The sequence below is a fragment of the Phycodurus eques genome, chromosome 1, assembly GCF_024500275.1.
Source record: "Phycodurus eques isolate BA_2022a chromosome 1, UOR_Pequ_1.1, whole genome shotgun sequence".
NCBI lineage: Eukaryota > Metazoa > Chordata > Actinopteri > Syngnathiformes > Syngnathidae > Phycodurus > Phycodurus eques.
Window position 1 is genome coordinate 19,531,594 of NC_084525.1, and position 13,101 is coordinate 19,544,694.

Here is a 13,101-nt window from a genome sequence, read left to right on the forward strand (position 1 = left end):
CGTGAACAAATGTTGACAACGGGGACCAATAGGGATGTCACAATCCGATCACATGATTGAAAATCGGGGTCGATCACGTGATTTTCAGCTGATCGAGATCGGGTGAAAAAGATTGGTGTTATTCATTTTTTGAAATTTTAAAGTTTAGAAAGTGACAAAATAATCCAAAGGTACAAAAGAGCTTGCCAAAGGGAACCGTAATAGCTTTGCTAACTTCATTCATCTTCTGTACCACTTATCCTCACTAGGGTCGTGGGCGTGCGCGAGCCTATCCAAGCTGAATCTGGGCGAGAGTCGAGGTACACCCTGGACTGGTTCCCAGCCAATCGCAGGGCACAAATAACCAAAAAAAACATACGCACTCACATTCACACCTAGGGGGCAATTTAGAGTCTTCAATTAATCTGTTATACATGTTTTTGGGATGTGGGAGGAAATTAGAGTACCCAGAGAAAACCCAGAGAGGCACGGGGAGAACATGCAAACTCCACACAGGACACAGGCGAGGCCGGTTTGAACCCGGGTCCTCAGAACTGTGAGGCAGACGCGCTAACCAGCCGTCCACCATGCCACCTTTGGTTAACTTTTCTGAGTAATTTTAGTAGGGTATAGAGTGCCTATAATAGACACAGGAGACTGTGTGTGTGTGTGTATCTGTGTGCGCACACACGGTGTTGCACTGATTCTATTGGCCTTCTGCACCACAGTGAGTAGAAGGAGCGACGTTTTTGTCCCTTAAACTTGTGCAGGCTTTCAGACAAGTAAAATGAGATAATTAGGATGTGCACTCTTTTTTTAATGCATTGTTGAAGTATTGGATGGGTCTCGGTATCCGCAGATCCTTAAAATCAAAGAGCTGGACTCGGGAGCAAAAAATGTGATCGGAACATCCCGAGCGACCAAGTATGTTGACAATGGCAGGCACGGGAGGCGATGCGCCAGTCACAAAACTATTGGTTGACTTCAAAGTGCGCTGTTGTTATGTCACACTACATGGAAGATATCCCCCAGAAAATCGAACATGCTAGACTTTTCATATTGGTGTCGTAGGGGCAAATCGTTGGTAAGTTTTGTCATTCCTGACAAAATCGTGCCTGATCTGGGAAATTACCCACGATAGCGACAATATCGGGGCAAATATCCTGTAGTCTGATCTAGTCATTAACGTCTATAAAAGGGCGACCTCGACTGATGGACGACGCTATAGATTATTTTTTAAAGTGGGCAAATCTTTTAAAGTTTGGTCATTTTAAAGATTTGCCATAAAAAAGGGGGCACGAGGGCCCATTGTTCGCTATTGTTAAAATCTGTCAACACAGTAACTTTTGCTCAGTTCCAGCATTCAGCAAATGAAAATCAACTTGGGCCAGCCCATGAATAATTTTGCCGTTAACTGTATAGAGATATGTTTAGCAGACTTGTGGATGATGGATATGCGATAACATTGATGTAAACATTGTGGATTGATACGGGCGGCATTAAACTTCCAAATCAAGAGGACCCCAACAAGTGGAGAAAGTTCACCCATACATGTGCCTACACGGGTGACGTGACTCGCTTAATGGACGACATCACAGTTGTGTGTGTGTGTGTGTGTGTGTGTGTGTGTGTGTGTGCGTGTGTGGTGTATATCGGTGGAGCTACTGTGATTGCAGCAAAAGCTGCTGGGTGGTGGGTTTGGGGGATGTTGTTTTCCTGGAGTCTCGTGAGTTTTTAAGCTTTGGCTACACTTCACAAACTTCCTTCCACCAACAAAAAAAGGAAATAAAAATCAGGCTTCACAGCGGTTTCACTTTTTGTTTTTACACATTATTAGTGCACACAAACCACTTGTTTTGTCTTTAAAAATAGCATAAATTAGGAAGAAAACAAGGAACAATACAGAAGAAACAAGGGGAAAAAGTGCATGTTAACCAAGGTATTCACCACATCTTATGATACTTTTTCCTCATTGTTGCTTGTTATGTTTTTGTCTGTCTCGGATATGTCTGGTATTTGAAGGTTAGATCCAGGCTGCTTCCCTGAGTTATCGACAAAACGCACAACAATGTCAACACCAAGGGCTACTTTAGTGGAACAAAGTCAGAATTTGATCGGTGCCGGGAATGGCCGCCCCTCCATGGCAGCAATGAGCTCTCAAAATCCCTGAAATCTTCCTGGGGAAAAAAAAAAGGCCGAAAAGTATACTCTGTCTTGTGTTTGTCGTACAGTATATAAGGTCTTTTTTTTTAATAATAAAACAAACAAACAAAAAACTCATGGACAGAGAAATTGACAGACCCCCCCCATCATAACAGCAACTACAACTGAAGCTAATATTTACAAAATAACTAGAGGGAAGGAACAGCAGGTTTGTGAGTGCAGCATCCTGCTTGATATGTGGTGTATTTTTTCCAACGATGTGTCATTCTGTAGCAGTGACAGGTCACTTGTTTTTGAGGTATATTTTTTCTTGCATGGAGACAAAAAAGGAAACAAATGCATCTGTTTGTCATAAAGTGCTAGACTTGAGGGAATTTTTCAAACTTGGCAGACTGTTGCTGCTGGTACAGCTAATTAAAGACACTACATACAAAAAAAAAAAAACAAAAAAAACCTGTAAATGTTTTCAAGCTTGCCATAGTCAAGAGGACTTCATGTAATGCTTGAAAAGACGTGAACATGAGCGTAAAATGCTTATTGCATCTTGGGCTTTACATTAGATGTGACCACAGTTGTTCTATCGCCAGTTGTTGCGCTTTGTTGTGTGTGTCGTCTTTTGTGCTGAATTGAACACAACTGGAAAATAAGCTCGGCCGAGGGTTGTATTCTACGGAGCCCCAGACATGACATCAAAGGAAACTCTAATTTGGCTCACAATATAGATATAATGTGCGCACAAAATGCCTATTTATGACCACAAATTAGTATTCTGTATAAACCAGCAAGGCCTTCTTTGCTGGCCTAAAACACTATCAGAAGCACTGACATATATTTACAACCTATATTCTAATATTTGTTGTTATGTTTCTATTCTACTTCATTTGGTATAGTGTCTCTTGGCTGCACTGCTTCCAGTGCATGAATCTGGATGTTAGATTTTTTTCTCTCCAATCAGCATTTAGCCTTTATGTGTTGCCCTCATAATCTAATCTGCCCAGGGCCTTCAGAATCAGTCGTGCTCGCCGATGTAACTTGAACTGCATTAGCAATGGCATTGTCTCGTTAACCAATCAGATTTCAAATTCGCCTCATGGGGCCATCGAACTGGCCCACAGTAACGTCAGCATTTTTCTGTCTTCTGATTGGTTTGTCGCACCAAAAACTTCACAGTTGCAGTCAAAACACATCTTTAGCGAGGGGCTGTTAAATGATTTTATAATCAGCATCTCTGGTGGGTGTGATGTATTTAAATTATTTAAAAAAAATGTTTTTATCATGTTATTAAATAAAATATTCTGAATTGCTCCTGATGATGTACATGGTACAGTTACAAGCTATTATATTGTGTTTTTGTACAGTAAGCTATTGATGGTCTCTATAAATGCAGCGTGACAGTGGTGGTATTAGGTGGATGATTAAATTGAGTAAATCCCCACTGAAGGCCTAAGTACCAAATGCACTACCTGCCAGTGAGACGTCCCAGCTGTTCATGGGAATGATATTAAACCTATCCATCCATGCATTTTCTGACCCACTTATCCTCACTAGGGTTGCAGGTATGCTGGCGCCTTTGGGCGAGACCGTGAACTGCAGGGCCCAACTGCAGGGCACATTGTCTAAACAAACAACCCCATTCAAACCTACAGACAAATGAGAGTCTTCAATTAACCTACTATGCATTTTTTGGAATGTGGGAGGAACCCGGAGTATCCCGGGGAAAACCCACGCAGGCAAGGGGAGAACATGCAAACTCCACACAGGGAGGCCGAATCTGAACCTGCGAATTCAGAACTGTGAGACGAATGTGCTAACAAGTCAAGCACCGTGCTGCCAGAAACCTACAAATTAGTATTTTGAATACAGGTTTACCACAAGTTAGCATTTTGTGTGCACATTATACATATATAATTTACTTTATTTTATTTCCATTTTTTCCCCATGTCATGATGCGCTGCAGTATTTCTCTCTTAAACACTGAAAAACTAAAGTCTGTATTCTACCATATCTGACACGTCTAAGAAGGAACAGCCCCCAGCTCCCAACCCAAAAAAAAAAAAAAAAAAAAACCCTGCTAGGGTTAACCCAAACTGTTTTAGGGCAAGTATAAACGCAAGGCTCGGGCGCCAGATCTGGCCCACCACATCATTTCATGTGGCCCACGTAAGCAAATCATGTGCGTCTACTTCATGTTCTTCTGTACCAAAATTTCATATTGTCTTAACCTTTAATAATGTTAGGAAATGACAAGCGTTTTAAAATAAGAAAGTCAGGCGTGATGCTGGCAGGCTGATACGTTTGGACAATTTTCAACTGTAAGAAAACCACACAGATTTACGAAAATTGGGTAAATATTTCGGCAAACATTTTTTCGGAAATTAGGGGATAAGAAAATCGAGGTTTCACTGTATATGTATTGATATGATGAGGAAATTATACATTTATATGGTTCCACAGTCGGCGGCACAGTGGATGACTGGTTAGCACATTTGCCTCACGGTTCAAATCCCAGCCTGTGTGGAGTTTGCATGTTCTCCCCATGCCTGCGTGGGTTTTCTCCGGTTTCCTCCCACATCCCAAAAACACACATGGTAGGTTGATTGAAGACTCTAAATTGCCCGTAGGTGTAAATGTGAGTGCAAATGGTTGTTTGTTTCTATGTGCCCTGCGATTGGCTGGCGACCAGTTCAGGGTGTACCCCACCTTTCGCCCGAAGATAGCTGGGATAGGCTCCAGCACGCCCCTGACCCTAGTGAGGATGAGCGGTACAGAAAATGGATGGATTCCACAGTCATAATGAGTCTCTGAGGGAACCCATAACTACAATGTGCCCGCGACAAAAATGAATTTGACGCCGCTGCTTTAGGGTGTTAAAACCGAGCGGAAGCAGATAGAATACTTGAATTAGCCCTTAGGACTGAGAGGGAGTCAGGGGAGCAGCCTCAGATCGTTTGGAGGGAGTTAGTACGAGGAAGAATTTCTGTTTTTTCATTCATCCACATGTATTTGGAAATGTGTGTGTGTGTGTGTGTGTGTGTGTGTGTGTGTGTTTGCTCGTGCATGCAGGCGGCTTGCATCTCACTCAGTCAATAGCTTGATCTCATTGGCGAGTAGCGTGTTGAAGTTGTAGGCCGGGTCGGGGAGGCCCGGGCCTGTGGCTTGGCAGGGGGGTGACTGGGAGGGCTCGGCCAGCTCGGGGTCGCTCTCGCTGGAAGTTGAGCCCACACTCATGTTGCACACAGCCTCGGGCAGGGAGCCCCCAACTGCGGGCACGGGGCACACCTCTGGCTCGCTGCTGGTCTCGCTGGTGCTCGACACCACCGACAGCAAGGACATCTTACGAGTGAGACGGTTGGGGAGCATGGACAGGGCGTAGTCGGCGACGATGCCCGCCACGTCCATGCCGCACGCTTGGTCAAAGGCGATGAAGCCCACGTTGGCGTTGGCCTCACACACCACAAAGGAGCCGTTGTTGAGCTGCAGGAGGTCGATGCCGCACACATCCATGCCAAGGATGTTTGACACCTCTGTGGCCAGCTGCTTACCCTGCTCGCTCAATGGGCACATCATTCCCACGCCACCTTAATGTCAACAAACACATAAAGTCAACGTGCGCCACGTTCAAAACATGCATCATGCAGCCAAAGATGACACATTTCTCCCGTGCAAAATTAATAAGGTCCTCAATAGGCAGACCCATATGCCTTTGTATGTACTATGTACTTGTATGTACTTTGTATGTACTATTACCAAAATGTTTAGTCCATTTTCTAAAGCCCATCTTCATTAATGTTGCAGGTCACCGGAAACTATGCTAGTTCACTTTGGGCGTAAGGCAGGGTACATCCTGGACTGGTCCCCAGTCAATCCCAGGCCTATCATTAGAAGACCCACAAAGACGAACCTCTGCCATTTGGGTTTGAAGAGTTAATTTTGCCCAAAAACCTTCAAAGATGAACAATGTTGTTCCATGGCTACCCAATGAACCACTTATATGAGACACTCAACATAAAACAGGATTGACTCAGCTCCACAATGCTTAACTGTAGATGTGGTAACACTGCTCCTGGAGCTCCTGTCTTCTTCAAACTCTGTATACAGGAAGTCCTCGATTTACTAACGAGTTCTGTTCCTACGCTGGCGACGTAACACGAATTTCTGCGTAAGTCGGATTTCACCGGATGTGTGAGTGAGACGGGAGTGCGCAGGCATCATCCGGCGGGACTGTGAAGGAGGAAGGAGTGCGCGCCGGTGCGAGTGTGTACAGGAGTGACTGTCGTGACGGCGACCGGGGAAGAGTAGCGATTAGCGGAGGACCCGCTGACGTTGAATGTGCAGAGGAGCTAATAAAGCCATTAAAGCAGCAAATCGGTGCTTCGTGCCTTTATTGTTGCCACCACCCAGCTCAGGTGTGCTACGAGAGAAGGGAGTTAACCCCTGCGTCTCCCGACCACGGTCAGGTGACAGTAGCAGGAAAGGTTAACACTTGGTATAAAGAAACTCAAATACATTCAAATAAAAAAATAAGATGCTGTACTTACCATTACTGCTGAGAGTGTGAAAAAAGGAGGGCGAAAAAGGCAAAGATACTCCAGCTGCACAAACACTGACAAGCACTATGCACTAGCTAAGCAGAAACACAATGATGCTGGGACAAAATGGCGGACGAGGCACTGGCGTCGTAAAGTCGAAACGCCGTAGGTCGAGTGCGTCGTAACTCGAGGACTTCCTGTACTTGTATCAAATTCTCCATCCGGCAGCAATATTTGCATAGGAAAGAAGTGAGGGGTTGCTTGCAGCTTCAATTAGAACTTGTATTTTTACAAATTCTTCCTGTTTAGTGTGAACAGCTCAATGTTTGTATTGTATTTGGCAGTCAATTGGTGACAACATCAAGATCCTGATACAACTTCTCGCTATTTTATCTGACTAGCCCTAATCTAGGATCTCGTGGAATTTCAAAATTACACGCCGCTAATGTCACCTTGTAGGGATTAACTCTGCGTGTTTTGCTTTTTCCTTGTCTTTTTTTATGTGATAACACACACAACCAGAAATTATGTATTAAGTAATTAACGTGTCTCTATCCTGGCTGCTTTGAACAATATGACTTAGTTAATAATATCTGGACAATGTTTTAATAAAAACATATATAAACTGTTGTTGTGAGTTAAGAACATTCAAAATTGTGATGCATGACATCCCAACCCACTTTCAACAATCACAATTTAAGTTTCATATACCAACCTGATTCTTCACTTGTGTGACACTTAAGAGTCTTGAAATATTACTGAAAAATTGTAAATTAGTAAAGGTGACCCTGGAATGGATTATGTTATGTCCTATCCAATTAGGGCACAGGTGTCAAACTCAAGGCCCGGGGGCCAGATCTGGCCCGTCACATCATATTATGTGGCCTGCGAAAGCAAATCATGTGCTTGAACTGCCATGATTCTTGCTAAAATCTGTAGGAAAAATGTAATTGTCATATGGAATAAATATTTCCAACCATGTTTTGGTTACCAAACCTCTTTTTACAATACAGTAACTTAAACAATAGTTACAAAGTATTACCCTTGAATTTCGATTTCCAAACTATTCATCAATCAATTTGTTGTCTGTGTAATAATATAAGGAGGTGATTCAATATTTATATGACTTCAAAACCTTAACTGCCCTCTGAGAGAAACCATAAGTACAATGTGGCCCGCGACACAAATGAGTTTGACACCCCTGAATTAGGGGGTCAACCAGCATCCCAGAATGGACTGTGTTCAAACTGTTAGATTCCGCTATGGAATAAAAAACGTGAGAAAAGATTCATGAAAACGAAATTAAGGGTAATTTAGAAAATGTAATGTCACCATATCCTTGTGCAGTCAAAAAAATACGTTACATAAACATTAATAACCTGATGATGACTGACCCAAATATGTCACAGTGCATTATGACTCCAACTGTACTCAAAACTGCTCATGCTCTGACAGCGGAAATCACTATGCGGAGGGAGTTATCCAGCATCTTGTGGTATGGTTTCAGTGTATCAGTCCTCAATATATGTGGAACATACAGAGTGCCGAAATTCAGGCCAGCCTTGCTGATCTGGCCTTCCTTCCGAAAAACATGTCATGGAGCAGATGGCTCATCATGCTTGATACAAGAATTGGAAGGGTATGACTGTTTCTTATTGTCCTCATCAGAATGATGAGAGCCGGGTGGTAAAGAATTAGATTTGAACAAAACAGAATTAAACCTCCTGATCAATATTCACCAAGCCTTAACAATAATCAGGATGGGAGAGTTGTCCAAGTAAATTTTTAAACAGCTATTATGGCTGAGCGAATAATCAATTTGTACTTGGCAGGAGTGATATTTCGGACCCCTCTAGTGACTATTTTTCAAAAAGCGATTTGCAAGTTTAACTACCGCTATGAAACGAACAACATGAGTGGAACCATTCTGACATTCGTTTCAGTATATAAATATAATCACGTTTTATTTTAAGGCCACACATATTGCCCACCTCTCCCAGGGACCATGTTACAAATTATGATCACAACTTGAAACAGAACTCAGTGCATTATAAAAGTAACAATGTCTTGCTTTGGAGCCAACGTACAGAGAAGATCTGAAATTAATCCCAGTCTCCTGGGATTGCGATTTTGAAAATATAGAAAGTTACCATATCAGAACCGTAGTAGAAGAGTGAGCAAAAATCTATCAAAATGACAACCAAAAAAAATGAGAGCAATGGTAATATTTTCTATTTACCTCTTTCCAGAACACTAATTTGACTTTGGTTGCGCCACGGTAAAAAGTACTGAGATGTGCATTACACTGCTAGGAAAATTTTCCACTATGAGAAAATAGCAGAATGAAGTTGATTCTATGTTATCACAAACAATACATTGCTGATTTTTGTTGGCACTTCTAATACAAGATTAGTGTGCATGTCGGATTGGTTTTGTGGAAAACATTTAGCATAGCCGCGCATCTCTGGCAAATGTACAATGTTGAATCGGCAGTGCAGGAATTGTCTTCAGCCTCTCCTGCTTGACTTCAGCCTCTTTTCTAGTTTGAGGAGTACTACAATTCAAGCTGATAAGGGGGAATTTGTGGCATTTGGATAAGTCAATAGCACACAATGCATTGCGCACCAGCAAGCCCTGATGCTTAAAACTCCTACACTTGTGGCAGAACTCCACTCCGAACCCACTGAGTGCAATGTGTTGTTTTGTGTCAGTGAACCAAGACCTTATGTTTGGATGTACTTATACTCATTATAGAAACTGCCCCGGTCACAAGTCGATTACGTAAGTCAACAGTACTACATCTGACAAATAGCAGAGATGAGATCCTGAGACATCCTCCATGTCTGCATCTTGAAATTATGTCCATACAAATAATAAACAGAACCACTAACCAGAGGCAAGCCTGGCGGAGTCCACCATGAACAGGTGGGACTTACTGTAGATGATGCAGACCAACCGCCAGCTCTGAATGTACAGGGACGGAATGACCTGTAAAAGCAGGCCTCTGACTTTGGAACAACTCCCACAAGGCATCGAAAAAGTATATGAACAAAAACCCATGTACCCTCTAGTGTCTATAGGATGGTATTATATCTAGTTTTTCATGACCAGGAGAGACAATGCATTGTCCTTCCTGAATCCAAGATTTGACTCACGGCCTGACTCTCTTCTCAAACACAGTCGCAAAACACCAAGAGACTTGAGGTATTCTAGATAAAAACCCGTGTCCATCCCCCACTGGCACCCTGATTCCTTCCCACCTATTTCAACAATCCCAGTCCGAGCGATGGACATCATACCTTTAAGAACTGCTCTATTGCTCGACTGTCGCATTGCTGGTGTTGCAAGTATAGCTTGGGGAATGCCTACCTAGGGAGCAGTTGCTCTGCATACGTCCATCGGTGGAACAGCGTAACATGGAGCCGATGACCCTGCCACCCACCAGAACTACACGAACATCACGGCCATGTGATTCCTTGACATACTCCTGAAACAAGTAGGGGGTGTCATGACGGATCAAGTGGCACAGGTCGGTCAGGTGGTGTTTGTCCCGTGCCAAGAACACAGCCTTGCCTGGGGGAAAAAAAAAAAAAACAGGACAGGATACCATGACATTTTTTATTAAGGGTAACCAGACCTTTGGTTTTGACAAAAAAAGTGATTAGACATTTGAGGAACCACTAATTGCGGTTTGATATCTTCCTCAAAACTTTTTACCTAAATCTGCTGACCAAGTCTTTTGTAAGTTCCTCTTCCCAAAAACGTTAGGGTGCTTTTCTTAGGAGCAAACAAATGCTTCTCACAGAGGCAAGAAAAAGTCTGTTTTAATTAACACGTCTTCTTGTCACGCCCTCTGACCCCTAGCCCACCAGCAGGGACAAATCATGTGATTGGTGAATGTGTATGTGAGTGTGTACATGGTGTCTAAGTGACAATCCAAATACGATGACAAGGCAGTACTTGGCTAGCGCAACTCAGTGAAAAGCATGACCCTGCACTTCACGTGTAGAAAACAAGGCCAGCAAGAAATAACTGCCAAGTTGTACCGTGCTCAAGCACGCAGAATTTTGACATTTACTTTGTTCATTGATTAGATTCTTAGCCTTATACGCTTGAGTAAAAATGAAACATAGAACACAACATAGACCCTTAAGGCAGGAGCGCTGAAGACATACAGTGTCATATCATTGTGGGACATACATAAATGTGCTTGGGCACGGTTAAATATGGGCCAGTGGGAGACTTGAGAGTGAGTGAGGAGTAAACATTCTTCAGCATAGAATAGGACAATTGACCCAACGGGCCCTTAGAACCCTTAAAGAGCTGGACTTGGCAGAAATCCCCGTCCCTCTCCCGTCCGCTGCTGGCTTGCTCTCACATTGCTTTTTAAGCATTTGGGCTATGGCCTGTTTAGGCGTGTCATCACTTTATTTCACCTCGCTGCATTTTGACAAAATGTTATTAATCATGATACATACATAAAAGTGAGCTTGTGCGTGTGTGTGACCAAGAGTTTTACTCTGAATTATGTGGGGTTTTCTTTGATTTTATCGTGCAATGTGGCTATTACTTTGAATAACTGGCAAGATGAGCGATTGCATTGATTATATGATAGCACATTGCACACACTGCTTGACCGAGCATGTTGTGTTATTTTGTAGACGCACCAGTCATTTGTATTGTGCACTCATTTGTATTGTCATGAATAACTGGTGAGTTGGACAATGGCATTAATTATAGGGCACGTATAGGACACATGTCTTTTTCAGTTCCGATACGATATCGTTATTGCAGCCTCTAGTATCAGCGGATACAAATATTGATCCGATACGATATCAGCATGAATAATACACACTTTTGCTTATTTTGTGGTACGGAATGATAGAAACAGCTTCAATCAAGTGATATTACTCAAACAGGGAACAATGGTCAGCAACAGTACGTATGACAAAAACGGATCCATTTATTAACTAATGTGTTTTATAAAGTTTAACCTTCAACATAAGAATATACTAGAATTGAATAAAATAAAATAAAATTGAAAACCCTGACAAATAACCTAAAGCGTTAGAGCGTCAGCCTCACAGTTCTGATGACCCGGGTTCAATCCCTGGCCCCGCCTGTGTGGAGTTTACATGTTCTCCCCGTACCTGCGTGGGTTTTCTCCGGGCATTCCGGTTTCCTCCCACATCCCAAAAACATGCATTAATTGGAGACTCTAAATTGCCCGTAGGTGTGAATGTGAGTGCGAATGGTTGTTTGTTTGTATGTGCCCTGCAATTGGCTGGCAACCAGTTCAGTGTGTACCCCGCCTCCTGCCCGATGACAGCTGGGATAGGCTCCAGCACGCCTGCAACCCTAGTGAGGAGAAGCGGCTCAGAAAATGGATAATGGACAATAATAATAACAGCGGATATGAGAGAAAATATGAGAAATCCTGAAAAGTAACTCACAAAAGAAAATAACAAAAATATATATTTAAATTGCAACATAACCACTGCTTAACTTAAAAGTAAAAAAATAAAAAATACATTTGAAAACTGACAAATAATCTAAATGAATAATAAATAAAAATTATAATTTTAAAGTGCAAAATAATAAATTTTGACGAATATTGTTATTATAACTCGTTTTTCACAGAGTTTAAAGAATATATGGCAGAGTATTGTTATATTGCCTGTCTGTAAGCAGTTATAGAGCGTTTGTGTTGCAATATTTATTATTTTCAGACATCTCAAAGATCGGATCTGGACACCTCCAATATGTATTAATTTCATGCAAGGATGGAAGTGATAGGTTGCATTACAGTAACTATGTGACACGTCTTTATTGTGTGCACATGTGTGTGCGCATGACTATTCATGCTTGGCAACTTTTCCAAGTGTGTCAGAGGAGGCGAAGCATCAGATCATTCACACTAGCCAAATGTACCGGACTTAAGGTGTCAAGTGGGCTCAACCACAGCACAGATTGCTGAATACGGATAGTTTAAAATGTTTCCCTTCATCGTTTAAAATGTTTCCCTTCATCGTTAATGTGCGAGCTAATTAATTCACATCCCAGCCATTTCCCATGGAATTAACATTTTAGAAATTTTAAGTTGAACCTTCAGTATGGAAGAGGTAAGGGCAGCTACACTTCAACAAATGGAAAAAGTTGGGTTCTGACTAACGGCTCTTTTGTCCAACAATACACCATGATGGTGAGCCGGTCCAGCCACTGCCCATTGTTGTTGCACACAATGTCAAAGCCAGTCAAGTGTTGTTAACTGTGAATGCCAAAGGGCAAACAGGTCAGCAGACATTGTGGCTGCTTTGGACGAGGCCAAAATATACATACCAAACTTTGCCCCCCCGACCACCTCAAGTGAATTAAGGACAAATGTGTTCACTAGGCTAAGTAATGGTTAACCAAACAGCAATAAAAGAGG

The 13,101-nt window shown here is 42.4% G+C and overlaps 1 protein-coding gene across 2 annotated transcripts in view; it reads right to left on the minus strand.

The window, feature by feature from the left end:
* Positions 1-1,783: 1,783 nt before the first annotated feature.
* rimkla (ribosomal modification protein rimK-like family member A) overlaps positions 1,784-13,101 on the minus strand; it is a 40,349-nt gene continuing 29,031 nt past the window's right edge. The window contains exons 4-5 of one of the 2 annotated variants that reach the window (XM_061681946.1): positions 10,041-10,244; positions 1,784-5,720 (exon numbers count right to left, since the gene is read on the minus strand). In XM_061681946.1, the coding sequence (XP_061537930.1) occupies positions 5,218-5,720; positions 10,041-10,244 (707 nt within the window). In that variant the 3' untranslated portion in view covers positions 1,784-5,217. The remainder of the gene's footprint in view (positions 5,721-10,040; positions 10,245-13,101) is intronic. The other variant, XM_061681956.1, reaches the window with a different exon arrangement.